At 36.2% G+C, this 24,750-nt stretch overlaps 1 protein-coding gene across 1 annotated transcript; it reads right to left on the bottom strand.

Annotated features, from left to right (window-relative positions):
- Nucleotides 1–8,700: 8,700 nt before the first annotated feature.
- LOC110799916 (gibberellin receptor GID1B) lies at nt 8,701–11,186 on the bottom strand. Its single transcript, XM_022005187.2, has 2 exons — nt 10,791–11,186; nt 8,701–10,284 (listed from the first exon to the last, which is right to left on the bottom strand). Exons 1-2 carry the CDS (start codon nt 10,827–10,829, stop codon nt 9,280–9,282), a joined length of 1,044 nt encoding a protein of 347 aa, XP_021860879.1. The 5' UTR covers nt 10,830–11,186; the 3' UTR covers nt 8,701–9,279.
- Nucleotides 11,187–24,750: the final 13,564 nt, after the last annotated feature.

The following is a 24,750-nucleotide window of genomic DNA, read 5'->3' as shown; positions in this document are numbered from 1 at the left end:
ACCGTACGGGAAAAATTTATAATGTATAATTCGATGCAAACTAAAATCAACTGAACTAGTGAAGGGTTTCTTCTTCCTCTCTCTGGTGGCGCACGTTAGGGCGAAACTACTATCGTGCACCCATCACCATTAATGGGTAAGAAGAAGAAATCTGCGACCCGTTCTTCACCTCAAGCTAGTGGTACTTCTCTGGAACACAATGCAACCCAAAAAAATGCAACTTTAGGCCATAATTCAGCTCCACCTCAACCTCAAGCAAGTGGCAGTTCTGCTTCCATGGAGACGTCTGGTGAGTTGATTTCTTCTCCTCTGGTTCATGTTATTGCTGGTTTAATACCTATTGAACTCCATAATACTATCTTGCAATATCACCATTCTCTTGGTCTCCCTATTCCCACTATGACCCAAAATGAGTCGTTACGTTCAAATCTGGAGGGGGGTGGGTTGTCAGTTCATGCTAGTCGAAATAGGGGAGTGTCACAGGAGGGGGAAGAGTTCAATGAGAGGATAAGAAGTTTGGCTGTGCAACTTGAGGAAACTTTGGTACAAAGTAACCAGATCTGTGAACCCATTCAAGGTGTTGTTGGTAGCCAGTAGGTCCAAAGAAGATTGAATATGCAGGATCCTCCTGTGGCTACTCATACTACAACTGCTCCTACCTGGTCCAGTTTGTTCCAACGTTCACCACTAACTAGTAAGGGTGCATCTCTTCAATTTGTTGCCCCAATTTTGAAGGAAGGGAAGAAAATGGCACAACTACAAAAAGCTGAGGTTGATGCCATGACTGAGAAGTGGATTAGGTCTCTGGTGATGTACATAGTGGGTGAAGTTCCTACTATTGCATCTATTAAAAGATACATTGCTGCAAATTGGAGTCATGTCAGTGCTCCTAATTTTACTTGCATGATGATGGGTATTTTGTGGTGCATTTTAATTCTATTGAAGAGAGAAATGAAGTACTGTGTGGTGGGCCTTATACCTTCTTCAATAGACCAATAATCGTCAAACCCTGGTCCTCTGATTTTAACTTCTATGAGGAGGTTCTTAGGGTCATTCCTCTGTGGATTAGGTTGCCTAATCTGCCACTTAACTGCTGGAGTTGTGACTCATTGAGCAGGATTGCTAGCTTACTTGGAGTGCCTGTGTGTGCTGATGATTGTACCACTAGACAACAAAGGGTATCATTTGCTAGGATTTTGGTTGAAATGGATGTCACTGCTGAACTACCTGAACACATTTGGGTTGAAGACATTAGTGATAATGTGTTCAAACAGAAGGTTCAGTGTGATTGGAAGCCCACTTTATTGTCATAAATGTAAAATGCCAGGACATAATTGTGAGGAGGTGAACTACTCTCACCCCCAACCCACCAGGAGAGAACCATAGAGAGTGAGGAAGGTTTGGGTTCCCAAGAAACAACAACCATCAGCTACTGTTGCACATACACCTATCTCTACTCCTTTGAATCAGCCAGTTGCAGCTACCCACACTGGTGCTGATGCAGGCTGAAAGGTTGCTACTAAAAGTACTAGAAACAGGGGTGTGCCTGTTCCTACTAGCAACACCTTTTGCACTTTGGTTGAAGATGATTCTGATACAAATGATACTGATGATGATTTTGATGAGGATGCTGATGTGGGCCAGCAAGAGGATGGGATTGTGCTTCCCCCTGATCCTTTATGTTAAGCTAATGCACTTGGAATATAAGGGGGATGAATGATCCCTCTAAGGTTACTGAGGTAAAAAAAACTTATAAGTAAGTATAATATTACTATTATAGCTTTACTAGAAACTAGAGTAAAGAATAGTAAATTCCAGAATATTGTAAGGAAGTTTGGCACTCAGTGGACTTGGGAACACAACTACCTCTTTTGTAGTAGGGGAAGAATTCGGTTGGGTTGGCAACCTAGCTTAGTAACAGTAAGTTCATGAACAATTTATTCACTGTGAGATCCTTGACTCACAGGGTGACTTTGTTTTCTATTTCACTGTTGTGTATGGCTTGGACACTATTGATGATAGGAAGAAGTTATGGAGTGATCTTGGTAGAATTGGGAGTGGAATTGGGAATGTACCATGGCTTCTTGCTGGAGACTTTAATGCTATTCTTGATGTTCAAGATAGAATAAATGGAGCTCCAGTTTCATGGGCTGATATTAGGGATTTTGCTGGTTTCATTGATAATTGCAAGCTTTTTGAACTAAGGAGTAGGGGCCACTTCTACTCATGGCATAAAGGTGGGGACTTTACTAAAACTGCTAGCAGAATAGACAGGTGCTTGGGTAATACTGAGTGGATGCATAACAAGAGTGCTATTTGTTCTGATTATCTCAATTCTTCTCTTTCTGACTACTGTCCTCTCCTCATCAAGTGCATTCCATAATTTAGTGGAGGTGGAAGACCATTCAAATTCTTTAACTATCTTGTTGACCACCCTAGCTTCCTCACTATGGTGGATCTTGGCTGGAAAAAGGGTGTTCATGGTTATGTTATGTTCACAGTGTGGGAAAGACTCAAATTGGTTAAGGCAGAGCTCAAATATCTACATCAACAAGAATTTAAAGGGATCCAGGTAAAAGATTGATCAAGCCAGGGCTCAGTTGGATTTTGTTCAAACTCAACTTCATAACTCTCACTCTGATGCCTCCCTTTTGATTTAGGAACAAGCTTGTGTTACTCAGTTGTGGAAATGGTTAAAAACTGAATAAAGTGCTTTGAGACAGAAATCTAGACTCCAATGGTTGAAAGATGGTGATTCAAACAGTAGGTTTTTCTTTGCTGCAGTCAAAGAGAGACATAGGGTTAATAGGATTGCTGAACTTACTGATGATGCCAATAACAAACTGGTGAAACCTTCAGACATTCAGAATGAGATAGTTCAGTTCTATGCATCCCTGTTGGGATCTTGTGCCCAAAATCTTCCTATGATTGACATCCCCACTACAAGGAGTGGACCTCAGTTGAGTTATGAGGAAAGGTCCTATCTATGTTGCCCAGTCACTAATGCAGAAATTGACATTGCACTAAAAGGTATTGGAGATTGCAAAGCTCCTGGTATTGATGGGTTGAATGCTGTATTCTTCAAGAAAGCTTGGCGAATTATTAAATATGATATCTATGTAGCAGTGAGAGAATTTTTTGATAAAAAAGTTTTGCTGAAACAAATTAACTGCACCTCTATTACTCTGGTTCCTAAAGTTCCTAATCCCACCAAGATCAAAGAGTATAGACCAATTGCCTGTTGCACAGTTCTGTACAAGATCATTTCCAAAATTCTTACTGCTAGGCTTCAGAGGGTGGTGAGTTCTGTTGTCAGTGAATACCAAGCTGGTTTCATTCCTGGAAGACATATTGCTGAGAATACTTTGTTAGCTACTGAACTTGTTAAAGGCTACAACAGGAAGAACCTCTCCCCTAGATGTATGATCAAAGTGGATCTTAAAAAATCCTATGACTCTATTGAATGGAGTTTCCTTAGGTGTGTTATGACTGAGTTGGGATTTCCCACTGTGTTCTTAGATTGGATTTTTTCTTGCATTACTTTTGTTTCTTATAGTGTCCAGCTGAATGGTAAACCAAGCCCTCCATTTGCTACTAAAAAAGTTCTTAGACAGGGTGACCCTATCTCCCCTTTCCTGGTTGCTATGGGTATGGAATATCTCTCAAGAAACATGACCCTGCTCAAGTCTGATCCTAACTTCAATTTTCATCCAAAGTGTGGGAGAATGAACAGATCACTCACATGATGTTTGCTGATGATCTACTTATGTTCTGTAGGGGGGATCCTATTTCTGCCTCCATGTTGTTCCAGAAATTTCAGAACTTCTCCATTGCTTCTGGTTTGGAAGCTAATCTGGATAAGAGCAATGTCTACCTATGTGGTGTTACAAATGCAGTTCAGAGTCAGATTCTTACTGGTCTCAATATTCCAATGGGTGAATTCCCATTCAGATATCTGGGTGTACCTCTCTCTACTACAAAGCTTTCTTATATTCAGTGTAAACCTTTAATTGAAAAGGTACTAGCCAGTCAAGTCTTGGACAACAGGGTTTCTATCCTATGCAGGCAGGCTGCAGTTGATCAAAACAATCCTTCTCAGTTTACAAAACTTCTGGTGTCAGATCTTTGTACTACCTAAGAAAGTTATCAAAGAAATTCAGGGGTATTGCAGGCTTTTCTTGTGGACTGGTGACACTACTAGTTCAAAAAAAGCTCTAGTTTCATGGGCTAACCTTTGTCTTCCCAAAACTGCTGGTGGGCTGAACATCAAGAACATAGAACTTTGGAACAAGGCAGTTGTGTGTAAGCTTCTCTGGGCTTTATCCCACAAAAAAGACAAACTTTGGGTGAGATGGGTTGATAGTTATTATATGAAAAGGAGACCTCTTGGTAGTTTTCAGTGCTCTAGTACCATGTCTTGGGCACTGAAAAAGATTTTTGGTTGTCTCCCCCTAGTGGAGAGTGTTGGTGTATGGGATGGAGTTATGAAAAATGGCCTTTTCTCTATCAATCTGATGTATAAGAAACTATGTGGTGACTTTCCTAAGGTTCCATGGAGAAGGGTGATATGCAACAACTATGCTACTCCTAAGAGTTTATATATTCACCCTTTGGTTGGTGATTTGGAAAAGAGTTCCTACCCTTGACAGATTGCTGAAATGGTCCATTGTTACTTCTGATAACTGTCTACTCTGCAACTCTGGCTCAGAATCTGTTGAGCATCTATTTTTTTAGCGTGGTTTCACATCTCAAGTCTGGAAAAAGGTGCTTACTCTCCTCCAGTTTACTAAGTCCCCTGCTTCTTTTCACGAGGAGCTGGTGTGGGTTATAAAGTGCAGTAAGAAGAGTGGAAGCAGACACAAATTATTGGTGATGCTCTTTGCTGAAGCAGTGTACTCTATCTGGCTCAATAGAAATGATAAATTGTACAACCAGCATTGTAAAACGCCTGCTGAATTGTTTAAAGTAGCTGCTAGATGCCTCCCCGGTCTTAGTTCTAAGCTATTGGATTTAAGTTGTTAGCTTTGTAATCTGTTGGTTGTTTAGGCTTTGTGCTTGAATGGCTGTTGCCTGGTTTCACTTCCTTTGATTTTATTTGCCAAAAAAAAAAAAATATCAACTAAACTTAAATTGATTTTATACACAATTGATTAATGAACGACTGACCATAAGATGACACAACTTGACTTTGACCTTATTCTATCCAAAAAATTCAAATCGGACCGATACAAATTATTTGTTTTCCATCTTTATTTTGGAGAGACTTTTATTAGTTTTTCATTTTTTTTATATAAAATATACTACGGGGATCTAACTTGTTAGGGTATAAATGACCTGCAATTGGAGTAGATATTTCCTTAATTGTCTCTGAAAAAGATTGTCCCGTTGTATTTTTTGGTTAAATTTTTACAAATATTTATCGTGAATTTCCACTCTATAAGAAACAATATTGTCAAATGAGGTATTACAATACTTCGTATATTGTTATATTTCTTTCAATGTACTTCGTATTAGAATATCATATTTTTTGAAAAGTCAAATGAGAGCATTATTTTAGGGAGGGAGGGAATATGTAATGATTTCATTTTTTGGCAGAAAATATGAATAATTTAGCTCCTTTCGTATAATAATATTATATTCTAAAGCTAAGAATACAAATATACAATGCCTATATTACATCCAAACGTAAAATGTCAACATAAATTTGAAGTGTGTTATATTCACCTGATTTTTTTCATTTATTTTTTCTGCACTTATCTTATTTGAATTTAGATGAATTTATTTGAACTTATTATAAATTATTTTAATTAAAATTGTATTTGGACAACTCTTATTATTTATGAATTTATTTTATTTAAATTTAATTTTCTTAAAAAATATGGAAATAAGGTGAACAAAATGGTGATTACATTACGTACTTACACGACAAAAATATCCACCGGGTCTAAATTCTAGACTAAATACAATAATTTTGTTTGAAAAATTGGTGATTGTAATTTATATGTTGTGTTTGTGTGCATCACCCCTTGTTCAAAGACTTGGAATGCTAAAATACCCATTAAAAAAACAAGAAAAGAAGAAAAAAAAAATGTCCTCTAATTAAGTTGGAAAAATTAAGAAAGAAATAATCAAGGTTGACAATGACATGCCAATGTCTTTATTTGACAACATATTCAAACAAATGAACCCAGCTAATTCACTAACCGACAAATTCTTCACTAGGGGACAAGACATGGGCAACCCAAACAAGAAAAATAAATAAAAAGGAAATTATATTATTATATTATTCAAAAATCCAAAAATTAAAAGCCCCCACACACAAGGAGGAGGGAGAATATAATTAAGTAAAATTAATTAAAAATTAAAAATAAAATTAAAAATATTAATAAAAACAAACCTAAAAGCACATTACCATGTAGTTTAAGCAAAGTTTAGGACAAGAAAGTCAATTAAAGCAACAAGATTAGTGGCCACTAATGATTTTAGACCAACCCCCCATTCACTTTCTCTCTCCTCTTTGAAGAACTTTTGTTTGATTCATAGCTATAATAATAAGGGTACTTTCCTAGCCTCCCCAAAAGAGATGGGTGGTCCCTCATAATACTTCCAAAACATTCCAACCACTCAAGGATGAGTTTTTTTTTCACCTACAAACAAATATCTTTCATAATGTTAATGTTAATTCATACTCCGTAATATAATATGACTATATTAGACCTTAAAAATGATGAAATGTTTATTATTTATTTATTTACACTATTAATAAAGAATTAAAGATTGACGATGAGCTAGTATAGTTACGTTGTTGAATCATTGAATGAACAAGATTGTTGTATGATTTTTATTCTTTTTGTTCACACTTGGATTTGATGGGAGATTGATTAACCATAGTGTCTTAGTATATCAATCACCATGTTGTATAATAAAAGATCAGGGAAAAAACATAAAAGAAGAGAATGAAAGTACTCCGTACTTACGTTAAGAGACTCTTTTGCTCGCACTTGGATCTGATCAATATGAACAGTATCCATAGTGTAGCATATCTATCAGCAGATCATAAAATACCAGAAAATAGTCGAAAAGGAAAGTATGAAAATGTAATTACAAGTTAAGAGACGAAAAGAGAATCATGTGAAATAATTAGACGAGCCCTACAACGTGCATGAATGGCTACAAGTGTAGATGATTTCGAATCCGAAAATGAAAAATGGCACGCCTAACATTCCTGAGAATGATATGCTTACAATGTTACATAATACCATTCCAAATTCCAAGCAAAACACCAAAAATGGGAAATGAAGGGTAATGACAAGGATTAATCAAAATTGATGTGGATAGATCTGATGGCGAAATTGATGGTTCTTGTGTTGTTGTTTCTATCTTTGCAAAAAAACCCCACCCCACCACAACCCAACCCCAATCATTTTTATGGCCAATTTGCTGGGGCTGCTCTTCTCTTTAGTGGTGCTGTGGATAGGGTTAGTCCTCCTTTTTATTTTCACAGTTCAAGGTTAAATGACCAAATGCACGTTACATGAATATGGTATGCTATTTCTAATTTCTAATTTCTTTGGTATCATCACTTTTCATTTTTATGATTTTTTTTAGTCTTCTTCTGAATCTTCTCTCTTTACACTATTTTTGTTTTCTAGCTAGTCGGTAGATAGACGTGTTTTTTGTACTTGCTTTTGATGGCTTTTGATTTCGTTTGCTATTCAATTACCCCAACAAAGAATTCATATAACTCCTATCATACCACGTGGCACTATCAGATCATACTTAGATGTCTTATCTAGGTAAGTGGTGGGTGATGTGTCACGAGGTCACAACTTTTTTCCTTTTTTGTGTAGAAAGTGTCACATATGACCAATGATATAGACGAGATTCAATTCAGGTCTTGTATACCACATTTTCAACACTTTTACCAACTAAGCTAGTTGACATCCACTCACAAAACTTACAAAATTAAAAGAATGATTATGTTTTTCCGAAATTACTAAATAAGACGTAGTTGTATTATGTGATTAAACTTATGGACTTAAATAAAATAACTTCCAAATATCCATTTATGAATCAAAACATGCCAAATTTATTTCATGGATCCATTAAATCACACCCTCATGATTTTTGAGAAAAGTCTACTTTCTAACATAAAATAAAAGACAGAAATAGTCAATAAATCAATAGGGAGGTCAATAGAATTTTTGGAAAGATATATACAAAGTGAGAACATGAATCATGAAGTAACTTGTTAATCTTTTTCTTAGATTGTTTTTGTTTTTTGTTCTTTTTTATGAAATATATTCTCTTAGAGTTGAAGCTTGACTTGAGAGCAGAGCATATCCTACATCGATCAAACTCACCAACCAAAAACATGATATAACACCCATTTCTATTTTACTTTTTCCCTTCTAATAATAGTATTTTGTTTTATTTTCTAATAATATATTTTTTGAAGGAAGAGTTGAAATTGTGGTAGTAAGAAACAAATCTGTAGTTTGAAACAACAAACTGTTTCTTCTACAGACGATTATGTGTACGACAAGTACCAACTAGTTTCATTGTACTTTCTCTATCAACTTCAATTTTTGCATCTTAAGGTGAGAGGAGGAGACTAGATGGATTACTGGAGACATACTCAATTTGTTAGTCACGTCCATACTCCATACTCAATAGTGTTAATTGTTTGAACTTGTAATGTAGAAAATTAAACAAAAATCTCCTTTTATAATACTTGTTCACTTAATAATCTAGAAACAACAACTGTATAGGATTACATTAAAGGCATGGATTTTTATGCCCACAAAATCCATGTTTTTTTCCTCTAAAATTAGCACATTATGGAGAGTTTAACAATACCCAATTACAGAAACCCATTAAACGTACCTCCCCCTAAACAAACACCAACCTTTGCCGAATTGACTGGTGTCAAAGTTCAAACCCTCCTTTTCTGAGAGGTGAAGGACTAGTTTCTGTCGAATTTTGCTGATGAAACCAACATTTGAGCGATCTCGATCGAATCAGCACCAATAATGAGATTGAGTACGGAGTAGCTAGTAACACTAATACATCTTTTATACTAGTACTAAGCAAATGAACCACCTATCTTACTTGGTTAACTACACACCAACAACTTCAAAAGGGGGAGAAAAAAAGACCCAAATCAAAAGTGAAAATGTCAAAAGCTGTTTTTGTCATTTGTATAACGGAAGGGAATAAGGGATGATCTGATTTGATCTCTATTCTCTAAGATTAGGACAAAGGGAAACTAGCTTAGTATTAACAGTTAGGATTCACAAAATTCTTAACCTCTTCCATAAGAGTATAGAAATTGTCATTATTTGGCAAGAAGTAGAACCCAATTGTTGCTTGTTTTAAGTATAGAAGTTTCACCTCATGTCCTGCATTTTTAAGCCCTTCAACATAAGCCAATTGCCAATCTTGTACCAAATCGAACCCTGCTACAACCACTAAACTCTTTGGGAAGTTTATCCCTTTTACCTCTTTCCTTCTCGGCCCGAATATATTACACGCCGGATGATCTCTATTCTCCCCTTCTGGTAGATACGCCCTCCAATACCAATCTCGATCTTGTACTGTAACGAAGTATTTCCCGTCTAAATTTGTTTCTGATTCCATCCTCTTTTCCCCACCAAACATAGGATGTAATAATATGTTTCCAATCACATCCACACCTTCCTCCGCCGCCTTAACCGCTACATGATGTGCAATGTTGCCACCGGAGCTATCCCCAGCCATGTACAAATGAACTTTTCTGTTACCTTCTTTACCGCTTTGAAGCCACGGCCTTGTACTCACCCATTTCACTGCGGACCACCCATCATCATACGCGGCCGGGTATCTATGCTCCGGCGACCTACGATAGTTTACCGATACTACAACCGCCTTACAGAGACCGACAAGGCGGCGACAGAGGGTGTCGTAGATAGCACTGTTGGCTGAAGAGTGAGTAAAACTACCACCATGGAAGTAGACTATTACTGGTACTATTTCCTCAGTACTTAACGGGTTTTCGAGCTCTACAATACCCCATTGAGGTCCGTTTTCCGATGTAGCCGGCATGTAAACCCGGTTTAGAAGATTCGTCGACTTATCGAAAATGTCGAAAGAGAACACCCCATCAACCGGGATTGTATTAGGTGGCACTTTCCGGTCTAGAAACTCGCTTAATTCTCTGTTGAATGTTCCATCTGGCCGTCGAAGTAGATTGTATGCAAGCTTGAAATTTGATATCAAAATCCATGTGTTTAATGGTACTACTTTCTGCAACCAAAATTGTTTCAGTTAATAACCAAATAAATCTAAGAAATAATATGAAAAACAAACAGAGGATCATAAAAAGTAAACTTCAAAAAAAAAAATTGATCTAATGAAGGGGAATTCATCATATTCATGTAAATCAAACAAGAAAATAAAAGAGTAATTCAAATAAAATAAAATTGAAGATGAAGGTATATAATTTCTCATAATTTTGACTTTCTAAACAGAGTAAAAAACCTATAAATGGAAAATTTAAAACAAGGAAAAAGAATCAAATACAACAAAAAATTTCACTCCTAAAATTTTACGCTTTCTCCCTCAAAAACCGACATCCTTTTTATTTTGGACCCAAATTAAGGAAAAAATTAAACCCCTTCCAAAAAAAATATTGTTGCAAAGTGAAGAAGAAAAAAGAAGAAAATAAATCCCATAAAATTAATTAGGAGAAATAATAATCCCCACAAACAAATAATTCAAAAAATTTAATTACAAAAGATGAATAATAATACCTTGCATTCATTGACGTTGATTTCATTACTGCCTGCCATATGACTTGCAATTAACTTTAATTTTTCTTTTTTGGGTGAAAAATCAACCAAATCCCAAGTAAAAAATGGGGGAAATTAAAATCACTGATCTTGTTGTTGTTCTTCCGAAAATAGCCTTGATCTTTCAAGCATGGCAGCAAAAAAACTATGTTTATAGTTTATATTTTTATAGTTTATAGAGAGAGAATTATATAGTGAGAGGAGAGAGAAATTAGTAGTTAGTTAGAGAAGGAAGAAAGGAAGAAATGGAGAAAAAAAAAGAGCAGCGTGGATTTTAAAAGGGGGAGGAGAGAGAAAGTGAGAGAGGCGTGGAGAGAAACGCAAAAGGGGGGGAGCGACGGTGGTGGACGGAGACGAGAGAGACGACAAAGCGGGGCGGCCGATATAAACTGTTTTTTGTGGGTCCCTTTTTTATTATTTTAATATTAAATTGATGTTACTTTATTTATTTATTTTGAACGTATTTGTTTTACCAATGGAGTACAGAAATGTGTCACTTGGAGGAATGGGATACACTGGATCCGAATTTGCGGTTTTTTTTCTTTTATTTTGGCTCTTTTATCAAGGTTTTAATGTACACCATTTACATTTGTCAATCGTATATATTCTTTTTTTTTATTTAATCTATTTAATGGCTTCATGGATTTGCAAATACTTAAAAATTTTAACCGAAAATATTACTCCTTTCGTCCCAAAAGATTACCTCATACAACAATTTTCATGTTATTAATATACTTCATTTGTCTCGAAGCACTCGCACCATTTTAAGTTTTTGCGCTATTCATATAATTACTTTGCCCATGTTTTATTTTTAGTATATGAAAAAAATGTTAATATATATTTCCTCTGTCTCTTTTTGTTCTTTACGTTTGGTATTTTTCACGTGTTTTAACGATTAATTAATTTGCATCGAGATTCCTCAATTTTTTTAGTTAAACAAGATAAATTACGTTTATTTATAATGTTTTCACTTTTATCAAAATTCTGATATTGGGAAATGAGAAAAAATTTAATGTTCCAATGGGAAAATGTGAGAGATTAAATGACCCAATGAATTTAATTGGTTAAAATAATAATTGGACACAAATTTTGATAGAATACTAAGTCATGTATGTGATAATATAAAAGGAAATGTAAAAAACATTTTGAAATAACAAAAAGGAAAACGTAAAGAACAAAAAGAGACGGAGGGAGTAATATATTGTTTGCTTCATATTAATATATATTTTCAAAATATTAATATGTTATAAGTTTTTATAATATGTAGTTAAAAATATTAGTGGTCAAAATTGTGCATTGGCAAGCGTGTTCAGTCAAGACGGTATGAATATTTTGGAACGGATGGAGTATAAAGCAAAAGAAAAACAAGTAAGTTGATAGTTTCGTCTTTTTGCTAATTTAAATAATCTCTATTATATAAGTGAAGAGTTGATGTTATTTTAGTAAATTCACTTTTGGTGTCCCCCTTGGATTACTAAAATACCCTCCACACTTATAAAATAGAGAATATAATGACAACATACCCAATAAGAAAAGCCCAAAGAAACATTTTAATTAATCTAGCCCCTTCAATAAAAATTTATCATTTTAATCAATTTGTTTATATGAGCTCGGCTCTATCTAACTTATATGTTTCTTATATTCGTACTCTTCGTATTTATATTATATCTTTTACGTGTTATTTCATGTTAAATGTAATAACAATATACCACAAATATGTTTCTTATATTCGCATGCATCGCGTGCATATAAGACTAGTCGAATGTGAGAGAAGACATGTGAAGATCACATACTATAAATGGTATGCATCAAACTCAAAGCGATGGATTAAAAAGGAAATTGAGGCAAACTTTTAGGAACGAAGAGACTACTCCGTAATAAAATAAATTAAAGGATTCATACATGAGTCCAAAAGAGGTGTTTATGGATAGTTCCAACATAATTTAAATTAATTACCGTTTTACCGATTAACCCTTGATTTCTTTACGATTCGACTAATCATATATCTTTACTCAATTTTTATTGATTCTACTTTATTTTTACATAATCATTTTTACAGAAATAACATTCTGATATTGAAGATCGAGTTGAACAAAAGTTAAAGGTGTTTGGTTCTAACAAGGTACATGTATTACTTAAGTAATTATAAATATATTTAATTATATTTATAAGTCATTTTATTATTTTAAGTCCCATTCAAAATTTTATTTAAATGTATTTTGTTAATTCAATTTTTTATTTTATTTTTTTGACTAGGGATAAAATGAATTTAATTTTTTAGTTGAGAATTTAATTGGGTTTTGAAAATCAAAAGCAGTTTGAATGAATTATTCTAAGTCTAACCCAATTCTTATTATGAGCCCAAAGGAATAATTCAACAACCCTTTTAAATTGAATCTCAATCCTTATATTCAAGCCCAACTCTACTACTCCTAATCCTAGGCCACCTAGGATACAAAACCTATAAATACTCCCTCACATTTCATTAATTTTACAAACCCTCAAACTTTCTATCTCTTTTCTTTCCCCTTACGCCACACTCCTTCCTCCCTCCTCTCGTGCGTCGTGTCTCAGCCGAGCTACAGTCGACGCATCGTCGCTGCCCTCGTTGCTCGTCCCGCGCACCCGGTCCCTCGTTTCCCCTCATTCTCGTTGCCCCGCCTGCTGCCTTGTCGTCCCGACCCTGCGTGTGCCAAGCCGCAAGCACAACAGCAGCAACACTTACAGTGTGGCTGCCGTGCACACTCTGTCCCTTGCTCTCTCTTTTTGAGTCCCAACTTTGTGTCTGCGGCGCAGGCCCGGTGCTGAAAGGCTGCTGAAATGGCTGAGGCTGCCAACCGACCTAGAATGGCTAAAATGGGGGAGCTTGCCAACTCATCTGAGGCGGCGGCACCCCAAATGGACCCGTATAACTCCTCCTAGGCTAAGTCTGTGGCCGCACAGGCCTCCGCCCTAACCCGACATCCGAAAAGCGGAGCCTAGCATGTGACCCGGAGACACCAAAATCACCCTCAAAAGAATGTCGATTCCGCCAAGCAGTCTGCACGAGCCTGCGGACCTCCAGTCTGAAAAACACAGATGACAAGTCAGCATACATCTAAACAACTGACAACTAAAATAAAATGATCGGGCACACTACCTGAGTCGAACCCGGGTTGCTTCAGGAAAGAGCCACTCGAGCCGAGGACAACGCAACCTTCAACCGGCTGACCACCCTGACTACCTGGTTGACCATCCTAACAAATACCTGACAGGAGCAAAAAGGTCAGCAATCATACATAAAGGAAATACATAATTTGTATAATTGCCAGACAAACAAGATATCATACCTCGCGAGCATCCGCAGGAACTGACAGGCTAAAGTCGTATCACCTAATCAAAAATAACCTAAGGTCCACTAGCTAGGTAGCAAGGGAAGTCAGGATCAAATCCACAGGGAGACAGGCGTTCTTTCTACTATTAATTAATTAAACTAAACTATTGGGAACAAGATTTGGTTGATTGTTTGTAAACTAATACTACGAACGATAATTAAATAAGTATGAATCAAGATATTAAGGGAATCTAGGGCATAGGTTCACCAGCAATTAACAATCCAGGACAATGAACAATCACGATGATCAACAAAGTAATTAATTAGACTAGCATGCTCTCTCGAATCGATACTAGTCATAGACTTAGAATTAACGGGCTCCCGCTACTTATTAATCCCAATTCTACCTATTGACACAAGCCTAAACATCAAATTGCATCTCTCGAATTTTAACTTGATATTGCATAACTACATAATTAAACCTGCGCAAATCTAATTGAATAGTGGAATAAACCAATCAATAGGAATTAATCACAATGTCAATAATCACAATTATTCAAAATCCCATCATATTAATTCATGGATCCCCAAACCCTAGAAATTAAACTACTCACACATATTATCAATAAAGAAAGAAAGCATATTAATTGAAAGCATAATTGAAACAAAGTAATAAATCAAAGTAAGAAAATAATACCTAATTGAAGAACAATGGAATACTAAAGTTTGAACTTTTAATTGGAAATAAAACTAAGTGTTGGAACAATTGGAGAGAAAACTAAGCTTAGGAAAATAAACTAAGTGTTTGAAACTAGAAAATAAGATGTCTCTAAAAATATAGGGGGCTAGTATTTATAGTTTGCCCAAAATACAAGCCAAAAAACGGAAAGAAAACTCGCGCATAAGTGCAGGAGGTTGGCGTCGCCCGATCGGGCGTCGCTTTGCCCGATTGGGCGATGCACTCGATAGTCGGCCCGATCGGGCCAAAATCCGCCCGATCGGGCGGTTTGCGAACTCTCCACATAAGCTTCCGGATGACCGCCCGATCCGGATCGGGCGAGCTGCGCCTAATCGGGCGCGCGTTGATGAGTCCAAATTGCTTCAATTCCGCCCGATGGTTGTGAAGGAAATAATGCCCTTGGTCCAAGTATGCATTCTATGTTAAGTCTAATAAATGCGGTTCAGTATTAATTAACAAGTTAATAATTCAGTGAGATCAAGTGAGCTGAATGCCTAGCTAGAGGCCGCTTCAGTTCAAGTGGAATTAATGATATTAATCCACAGCTTACTCTTGACTGAACCCGTAGGGTCACACAAATAGTACGTAAACGGATCAAGTATTTAATGGCATTAAATACTCCATCTATGAATATTCGGAACCAACGGATCTTGGTTTCAGTGGGAGCTGAGATCGTCACAGGCAAGAAATGAATACTCCGGAAACGATGATATTGCCGGAAACGGAAATATGGATCGTATCGGAAATATAAATATTATCCAAGTCGTAGATGTTGCCGGAAACGGAAACATGGTACGTATCGGAAAATATTATCGGAAATGGAAATATTGCCAGAATCGGAAATATTGCCGGAAACGGAAATATTGTCAGAATCGGAAATATTACCGGAATCGGAAAATAATTCCGGAAACGGAAATATTAAATATTTGTTCGAAACGGAAATTAATTCCGGAATCGGAAATATTAAATATTGTTCGTATCGGAAATGAATTCCGGAATCGGAAAATTTAATCGGAAGCGCATCGTACGAATAAGCATCGGACGAGGCCTGCCGGACGAGGCCCAACACGAAGCCAGGCCATCGCCCAGCAAGCCGAGCGCGCCGCACAAACAGCCACGCCAGGCCCAGCGCAAGGCCAGGCCCAGCAGGCTGCGCGCAGCGCACAGCGCGCACAGCGCGCACAGCACGCGCAGCGCGCAGCGCGCGCGGGCGCTGAGTGGGCTGCTGCTCGCGCGCACGCATGGGGCCCATCGTGGCTGCCGTGCGTGTGTGTGCAAGTGTTTGTGTTCGTGCACATTTCCTAAAACATACAGAGTTCGGTTAATGATTAAATTCCTAATTCTATTTGATAAATTAATTAAATTAGAGTTCTTGTAGGATTCTAGGTTTGATTAATTTGTATCTGAATAGGATTTCGATTCCCTTTCCATACCGCTATAAATATGAGGCTAGGGCTCACAATTTATAACACAAGTTTCAAAGTATTCAAAGTGAGTTTTGAGAGAAAAATTCAGTCACACATTTGCCTATAAAGTGCCGAAAATAATAGTACCTTAAGGGCGATTCTAGTTGGTCAATCTTAAGGCGGATCCGGACGTGCTGTGGACTATCTACGGAGGGACGACACTTGGAGTCCTAAAGACTTGTTCTTGTTCGGTTCGGGCGCAGCTAGGGAAGGCACGCAACAAAGAGTATGCATCTAATCTATGCTAAATGATTATGTGTAAATAATATGTTTTCCTGGGTTTATGGTTTTTCCGCATGATTTATGAATTGTCATATGTATCATAACCTAACAGTGGTATCACGAGCCCCTTATTATTTTCATAATCTAAATTGCATGAACATGGTTAAATATTACAAATTTGCAAGAATTAAAAGGGGTGATTAATTTTCGTAATTGTTAATTAATTGCAAATTGCGTTTATTTAATTATACGTACGCAGTTTTTCGGCAGTTTCTTCGTTACTCATCCGAATTGAGTGATTTTTGTGTCGATTCCGCATGTAAAAGGCATTCTAAAATTTTGACAAAAAAAATATTTTTCTGCCAAACCCAGAATTCTCAAATTCGAAGCCTAACTATGACTTTTCGAAGGTTTTAGTTTTTCGAATGCAAAATTTCGTAAATTTAAGATGTTAAATTAAATATTTGCGATTCTTGTTGATAAATCTTGAATTTTTGATTGACCTACTGCATATGTTTAACAAGTTTGAATGCCTAGTCTTGTTAATTATGCAATCTAATTTGTAATTATGATTAATTTGTTGAAAATTAGAATAATTTAGAATTAATTTGATTTTCATAATTAATTGTAATTTAATTAGAAACCTATGATTAAAAACCACCATAAAAATTGTAAATTTACGATAAATTTTAAATTTTTATGACCTAGACTTGAATCCATAACAATCGGAAATCAATTGGATAATAAATTTTCGATTTTTCGCCCTAAAATTATGAAATTAATATTATTTATTAATTTGTCATTAATTTTAAATATAAATTTTAAATTTTTATGCGATTCGTTCATATAACTTGCACGCACGAAGCAATGGACGCTTCGTGTTACCCTTAAGGGGTGTTGTATAATGCGGGCATGCGACGACGAGCAAGGGAGCTCGTCGCCCGTGCGGCACGAATGCAATGAGCAAGGCGTAGTGCACGAGCACAAGGCAGCAGCCCTGCCTTGTGTCGTGTGCCACGAGCAATGGACGAATGGGCATGGGCGAAGGGCGAGCCAAGGCAGTCGCGTGTGGGCAGCAAGCGAGCTGCGCCACAACGCGCGCTGCCTCGCACAAGAGCGCGCAGCCTCGCGCGCAGCGAGCGCAAGCTCGCGTGCCACGAGCGCTGCGCCCAGCATTGCTCGCGCGCACAGCGAGCGATGTCGCGCGCCCAGCGAGCGATGTCGCGCGCCCAGCGAGCGATGGCTCGCGCGCCCAACGAGCGATGTCGCGCGCCCAGCGAGCGATGGCTCGCGCGCCCAGCGAGCGATGTCGCGCGCCCAGCGAGCGATGTCGCGCGCGCACTGCGAGCGATAGCAATGCGTGCGATGAGCGCTGGCGCGCGCAGCGAGCACCAATGCGTGCGGAGGCTTGCGGTGGGGATGCAGCAGCTATGCGACGAGCGCATGGGCTGCGCGCACATGGCCAGCAATGGATGTGTGCGTGCGGCCCATGGGCGTGCAACGCGTAGGGTGTTTGCGTTACGATTAAAGATCGTTTTGAATGTTTAATTTGAAAATTCCAGTTCACGTAATTTTAATTAATTTTAAAATTAATAATTTAAATTATTTTCTTGGATTTTAATTTTGAATATTATAATTATAATAAATGTTATTTATTCTAATTATTTTACTAAAATTAAAATCATGAATTAATTTAAATGCGACTGAAATTAAATTAAACTTTTTGGATTCAATTATAAATTTATATGAGCTTTAAATTTTAATTAAATTTGTATGTTTCCGGTTAGACTAGAAATACATTTTTATGTTTAAAATTGGTAAAGCATATGAATTTATTGGTTTAAGTGGGAGCGTTTTTTAGTCATAAACTCTTGATTAGGTCTACAAATCCTTAAGGTTAAAACAACTTGATTAGAATTAATAAGGACTGAATAATTGGTAGATTATTGGTGCCCTTGATTAATTGCTGCAAATGTTTACGTGATGCATAATGTGTTTTACTAACCAGCTATGTGGGCCATTCATGATAATGAATGGGTGAATGGTATATATTGTATATGTACTGTTTTGCAGGTTATGAAGTGACTAGTATGGCCCAAATAGGATAGAAAATATGGTATGCGTACCATTAATTTGAATGTAATTGGTCTAAAGTACCAAAGTTATTTTTCAATTCAAATATGGTCTGCGAACCATCAAATAGTTGTAATTAGTTATAGCTTATCCTATTTGAAGAAAATGGTGCCTCCCACGGAGATTTTCAAGACGGACTTTGAAGTCAAAGCTTCAAGATGAAGTCGGGCCATACTAGATCACAAATATCTTATGCATGTTTTAAGTTATTTATTGCTTTAAATATGTCTTAAAATGCATGAGATCAAAAGCTTGATTATGTTGCATGATTAAGGATTTTAGTTCACTTAAAATCTAACCAACATAGTAAGAGCCTTAAGTTCCAAACTTAAAAATTGAGTTAAAAGGTGCCATGCCAAAATATACACTTGCTTGGATATCATTTACATCAATCTAGTAATAGTTTTCGCTCAGCGAGGTGTTACTTATTGGTCCTAAAGGGGCAAGGTACACAAATAATTGTGAGTACATGTTAGTTTTGGTGAAACTCAACGATATAAGTAAGGAGTCCTTTTATGTCGTGGCAAAATCGATAGGTTTTCCTAATAAGTTCTTAGACGTACCTATCAACCAAGAATAGTTTCTAGACTATTAGCAAAAGGCTTTTGCTTACCTAAGATGTTTTAGAATTGAGTCGACAAACTGTGCTTAATTCTTCAATGGTTTTAGGGTCTTGGAATCATTTTATTCACACCTGCCGGAACAATAAAATCGAATAAAATGCTAATAACTTGTTTGAATTGCATGGTTGCTTTAATTTCAAGTTATTATTCATGATAAATGTTTAGACTTTGCATGCTTCAATGTATGTTTTAATTATTGTTTATAATTAAATATCTTGCACTGCAATAAATCCTTTTAGAAAGGTAACAGTAAATTTCCTCGATTGGTAGTGAATCCAAGAACGATTCACGGAAATGAGAGAAAGTGAGCAATTTAAAATGTACGTTTCTTTTAGCGACTTTTATGGTTGTTTTCGAATATCAAAATCGAATGGCAAACCAATTGGTGCTTGTGAATTCAAAATACAATGTAGTTTTGAGATCATAAAGCATTGAGTTTAATACGCTCAGCTTTACCAATGGTTAACAACCTAATATCTTTGTCCATTTAATTCTCGAATGAGTCTAGTCCCTAGACATTCGAATAGATCGATGCTTAGAGAACTTTAGAAGCTTCTGGTAAGATCATCTAGTTGAAACAAAATATTCAACATAAATTAAAAAGGTAAAGAACCTTGTTGGTGACATTGGACATGTCTAACAAAGTATAAAAGTCAACACTAAAGAATTCAATTCTTAAGACTATAAGAAAGGGTACAAGAAATAGGAAAACGAGGAACAAATGAAAGGAATTTACGATTCCGTTTCTACCTATAAGTTTATGTTTAAAGAGAAGTGACCTAGCAATCAAACTTCCTTGGTATCATATACCGCTTGAGGTTCTTACTTCGGTAATAACTCAAACAATGGAAGCTAGGATACACTAATGACCTACAAGTGGGAAATGAAGCATGGCAATGCTACATTAGTTGTAGGGTCATCTAGTTTGTTTTAAGTCCTTTCAAAGGCTGGAACTTAATGGCTATTTTGTTCCATAATCAACATACCTAAATTTCTGTTTTCAAACACAGAAAGACTCACATTCAAGAAAAAACAAAGACAATGTTTGTTTGTTTATTTGAATGAAATGGTCAATTACAGGTTGAGTCAATATGCTTGATTAAAACAAACAACTCTTTAAAGAACTTTACTAGGTTCAAATCAACCCCTTGATTTGAGTTCCACTAATCTTTGGCATTGTTGCTTAGACCATATCAACAAGTTAACATTCAAAAAGCTCTATTTTGATAAACTTTTGAAAGTTGATTGATTTCTAGATCATTTTAAGACAACTAGTCTTACTTGTTGAAAGTAACAAAAGATATGAACTATTGTTAGAACGCCTAGACAATAGAGTTCAAAGCTAAAGAAAGATTTTATGACTTTATTATTTCACATGGATTTGAGTGAATATAGGTTTATTTACTCAATGTGATATAAGTTTGAATCTGTTTGGCTAGTTCAAAGATTCAGAAGTATAAAATCCACTTGGCAAGAAATCATAAAGATCTAGGTTAGATCATGTTCATGATTACTTGAGACCAAATATGATCATCAATGATTGTGTGTTCACAATCTAGGTCCATAAGATATGGCATATCTACGTTGGAATGATCGAAGTCAATTAGTACTTGATTCGATCAATGATGAATCATAAAGACTTTTCCTATAATTTCTAAAACAAAATGCTCAACTACCACCAAACTAAACCAAATTCGTCAAAGCTATTGAAAAGTAATTTCAGAATATCTTTTCATAATATATCTAAAGAGTTCCTAAACTCAGTGGGAGCTTAGTGTTTGTTATTCAACAAACTAAGGCCCAAGCATAGATATATGTTTCATTGTGATTTATTCAAATGAGACACAAGGGTATTGTTTCTACCACGAATTTTTGAGAACATAATGTTTGTTTGCTCGAAATAATGTCCTTTTGGAGATTCGTTTCCAAAATGACAAGTGGGAGAAAATAGACCTCGAAAGTTTTCGAGGCGAACAACAAACATAAACGGACATTCCGGAGGCTTTTCGAAGTGCTTCAGAAAATCCGAACTTATTCTTTAAGGACGTTAGAAGTGGCTTTAAAGAATAGACATCTCTTAGAAGACTTTACAAGTGCTTCAAGGAGAACAGAATATTCAAAGGACTTTCAAGTGGCTATTGATATTCTATTGTTTGATGTTCTATACCCAAGTAGGCATAGAATTCAAGTCACTGAAACTATGAGATTCTTCTATTAGATAGTGAAGAAACATAGAGATCAGGTCAATGAAACTATGAGATTCTTCTATTAAATAGTGAAGAAACCTACAACTTGCAGTCAAACTATTATCATGTAGATTAATGAGTTTGTGACTTGTAAGAAAGCTATGACGAAACCCAGATTCCCTAAAATGGTTAGAGGCCATATATAGACTCAAATGTTTTTAAATGGTTAGAGGCCATAAAACATACTCAATGTTTTGATGACAAAATTGAAATTTTGTTGATTTGCAAGAATAGTTTCACACCTATTGGTTGCAAGTTTGTTTTAAGGATAAAAACCATCAAACATGGAATTGTGTTCACACACAAAGCTAGATTAGTTGCTAAAAGTTACAAGCAAATTCACAATGTGGATTGTGTTGAAACCTCATGCAAAATCGTAATGCTTCAAGTCTATAATTCAAGCAATGATTGCATATTGGTAAATATGGCAATTGGATGACAAAAGTATTCCTCAATCAAATGTTGGAATAAACTATGTACATGGCATGTCATAGGATTTGTGGATCCAAATAGATGCTTGAAAAGGAAAGCTAGCTTATAAAATCTAAGTACAGATTTAAGCAAGCAATTGGGAATTGGAACTGTATTTTAAGTGAAGCTAATAAGCATTTTAGTTTCATAAAATATACATGATTCTTATAGATGTGTAAGAGGTTTAGTGGGAGTACATAAAACTTAATTGGTCCTATGTGTATCACACACATATCTCTCTATTGTGAAATAACATTCAAATGCTAATGACTTAGATTTGAAATTATTCATCAATGATGGACCATGGCGAAACTTAGTACATACTGGGTATTAAGATCTATTTACAAAGATCTTATGATATTGTTTTGGATTAAGTAATGGCATTTACTAAATCAAACACGAAAGTCTCCATTGGAGATATTCGACCCATGTGAATAAATCTAAGTAAATGATGTTTGAACTATGTATAATCATTTACTAAGTTAAACATCAAAGGATCTAAATAAGATTCTTAACCTATATTATATGTCAAAGAATTTAGCTGAATTTAGTATCTACTGAAACTAGATAAGCTAAAGTTACATGAATAGAATTCAATTGGGAATTATTCTGCAAAAGAATTTATCATGTATGATATAATATGAGGATCGCCAAAAATGTATCGTATGACTTTAGGCATGACAAACATATACCAATCTCTATTGATCTAAGTGAAGATCAACTAGATTGAGATCAAGAATACTTATGGTACTTGAAAAGGTACATAGAAATAGTTCTTGATTCAAGGAAATAAAGATATGCTAAATATTGATGCTACACGCATAAACACTGGCAAAGGATCAAGCAAGACCCTCTGGAGTTAATCATTGATAAGGACGAGCTATAGAGCATCGTGTTTTGAAATGGCAACATGGATTGGAGACCATGAGTTGTTGCGTGGGAAATTAAAATAATAATTTCTATGTTCTAAGATATAGTTGGAGAATCTTCCACATATCTATGAACTGCCTGGATAGGTAAATCCAAACAAAGCATCACTAGCAACCTATACAGTTGAAGTAAAAGTAATTATTGCCTAAGAAGCAATAAAACAGGGTTGTTTAAAGTTCTTCACTGAACTTGGGTAGATCACCTATCTGCTGGCTTGATGGTTCTTCATTGAAAAATGCGTAGAACCACTCTTGAAGCAAGAAAAACGTCTGCTAACTTGATGGTTCTTCATTGAAAAATGAGTAAAACCACCATCGAAGTAAGAAAGACTAGATCACATAATAAACAAACTCGAAAAGATCTTATCATCATATCTCGAAGAACATTCGATGAAAGGGATATTAAGATTGGCAAAGCATGATAACTAAACCTATGCAACAAGTGAGAAGCAACACTCACGTTGTAGCACTGGAAATCAAGCATAGCTTTGAATTCCATGAATTGTTTTAGAAGATGGGTTTGAGGCCCATGGTTATAAAACATTGGGGTTGAACATTTATCATATATGAAATGTATTTTCATATTCCATTTAATCTTGGTTTAGTATTAAATGATGAGTCCCTTCAAATTTGACGATATATTCAAGATAGACTGTCAGGACCAGTCCTGTGACTAAGAAATGTCTATCAAGTGAACTTGAATGTCAAAGGTTGAAAATGGTCCCTAATCGGAGTTTTCTATAAAATTGGACGCATAGAAAACGTTAGACGATTAGAATGCAAGATGACTAGTAGTTCTGTTTCTTGAACTATGTGGACATGGCAATGTCATAATCATTTGCATAGATACTTACTTTGGGAAGACTAGTATCGGACAAGACCTATGAAACTTTACTGTAAGAGATGAAAATCTGTCATAAGTAAATTTCATTAAATTATTAGACACTAAATCCTCAATACCTGAGTGATTTGAGATTACTTGTTTGAGAACTGGTTGCTTTGACGTTGACCAACCGTCGCACCGTAAAAGGAGGCTATAAAGGCAACGCTCAGGTAATCACCTATCAAACGAAGTCTAATCTCAAGATCGCAAGATTGGGATTGTCCTCCCATAAATCGGGATGAGATGCTTAAAAGTTGTACAAGGCCACTCGGAGAGCTAGAAACTGTGAAATGCATGGCCGTGCTCGGATGAATCATAGGCTATGATTATCTGTTTATTTGATCAGTTGAACTCTGAAACCGAGGAACACCTCTGGACGTAATAAGGATGACAACTCTTACCTTATGTTCAAGAGCAAGCATCGAGCGACAAAGGAATTAGGAAATGCACACTTGTCCCTAAGGACAAGTGGGAGACTGAAGGAAATAATGCCCTTGGTCCAAGTATGCATTCTATGTTAAGTCTAATAAATGCGGTTCAGTATTAATTAACAAGTTAATAATTCAGTGAGATCAAGTGAGCTGAATGCCTAGCTAGAGGCCGCTTCAGTTCAAGTGGAATTAATGATATTAATCCACAGCTTACTCTTGACTGAACCCGTAGGGTCACACAAATAGTACGTAAACGGATCAAGTATTTAATGGCATTAAATACTCCATCTATGAATATTCGGAACCAACGGATCTTGGTTTCAGTGGGAGCTGAGATCGTCACAGGCAAGAAATGAATACTCCGGAAACGATGATATTGCCGGAAACGGAAATATGGATCGTATCGGAAATATAAATATTATCCAAGTCGTAGATGTTGCCGGAAACGGAAACATGGTACGTATC

Source organism: Spinacia oleracea, chromosome 6, assembly GCF_020520425.1.
Source record: "Spinacia oleracea cultivar Varoflay chromosome 6, BTI_SOV_V1, whole genome shotgun sequence".
Classification (NCBI taxonomy): Eukaryota; Viridiplantae; Streptophyta; class Magnoliopsida; order Caryophyllales; family Amaranthaceae; genus Spinacia; species Spinacia oleracea.
The sequence above is the reverse complement of the archived record's forward strand: the minus strand, read 5'-3'. Positions and strand labels throughout refer to the sequence as shown.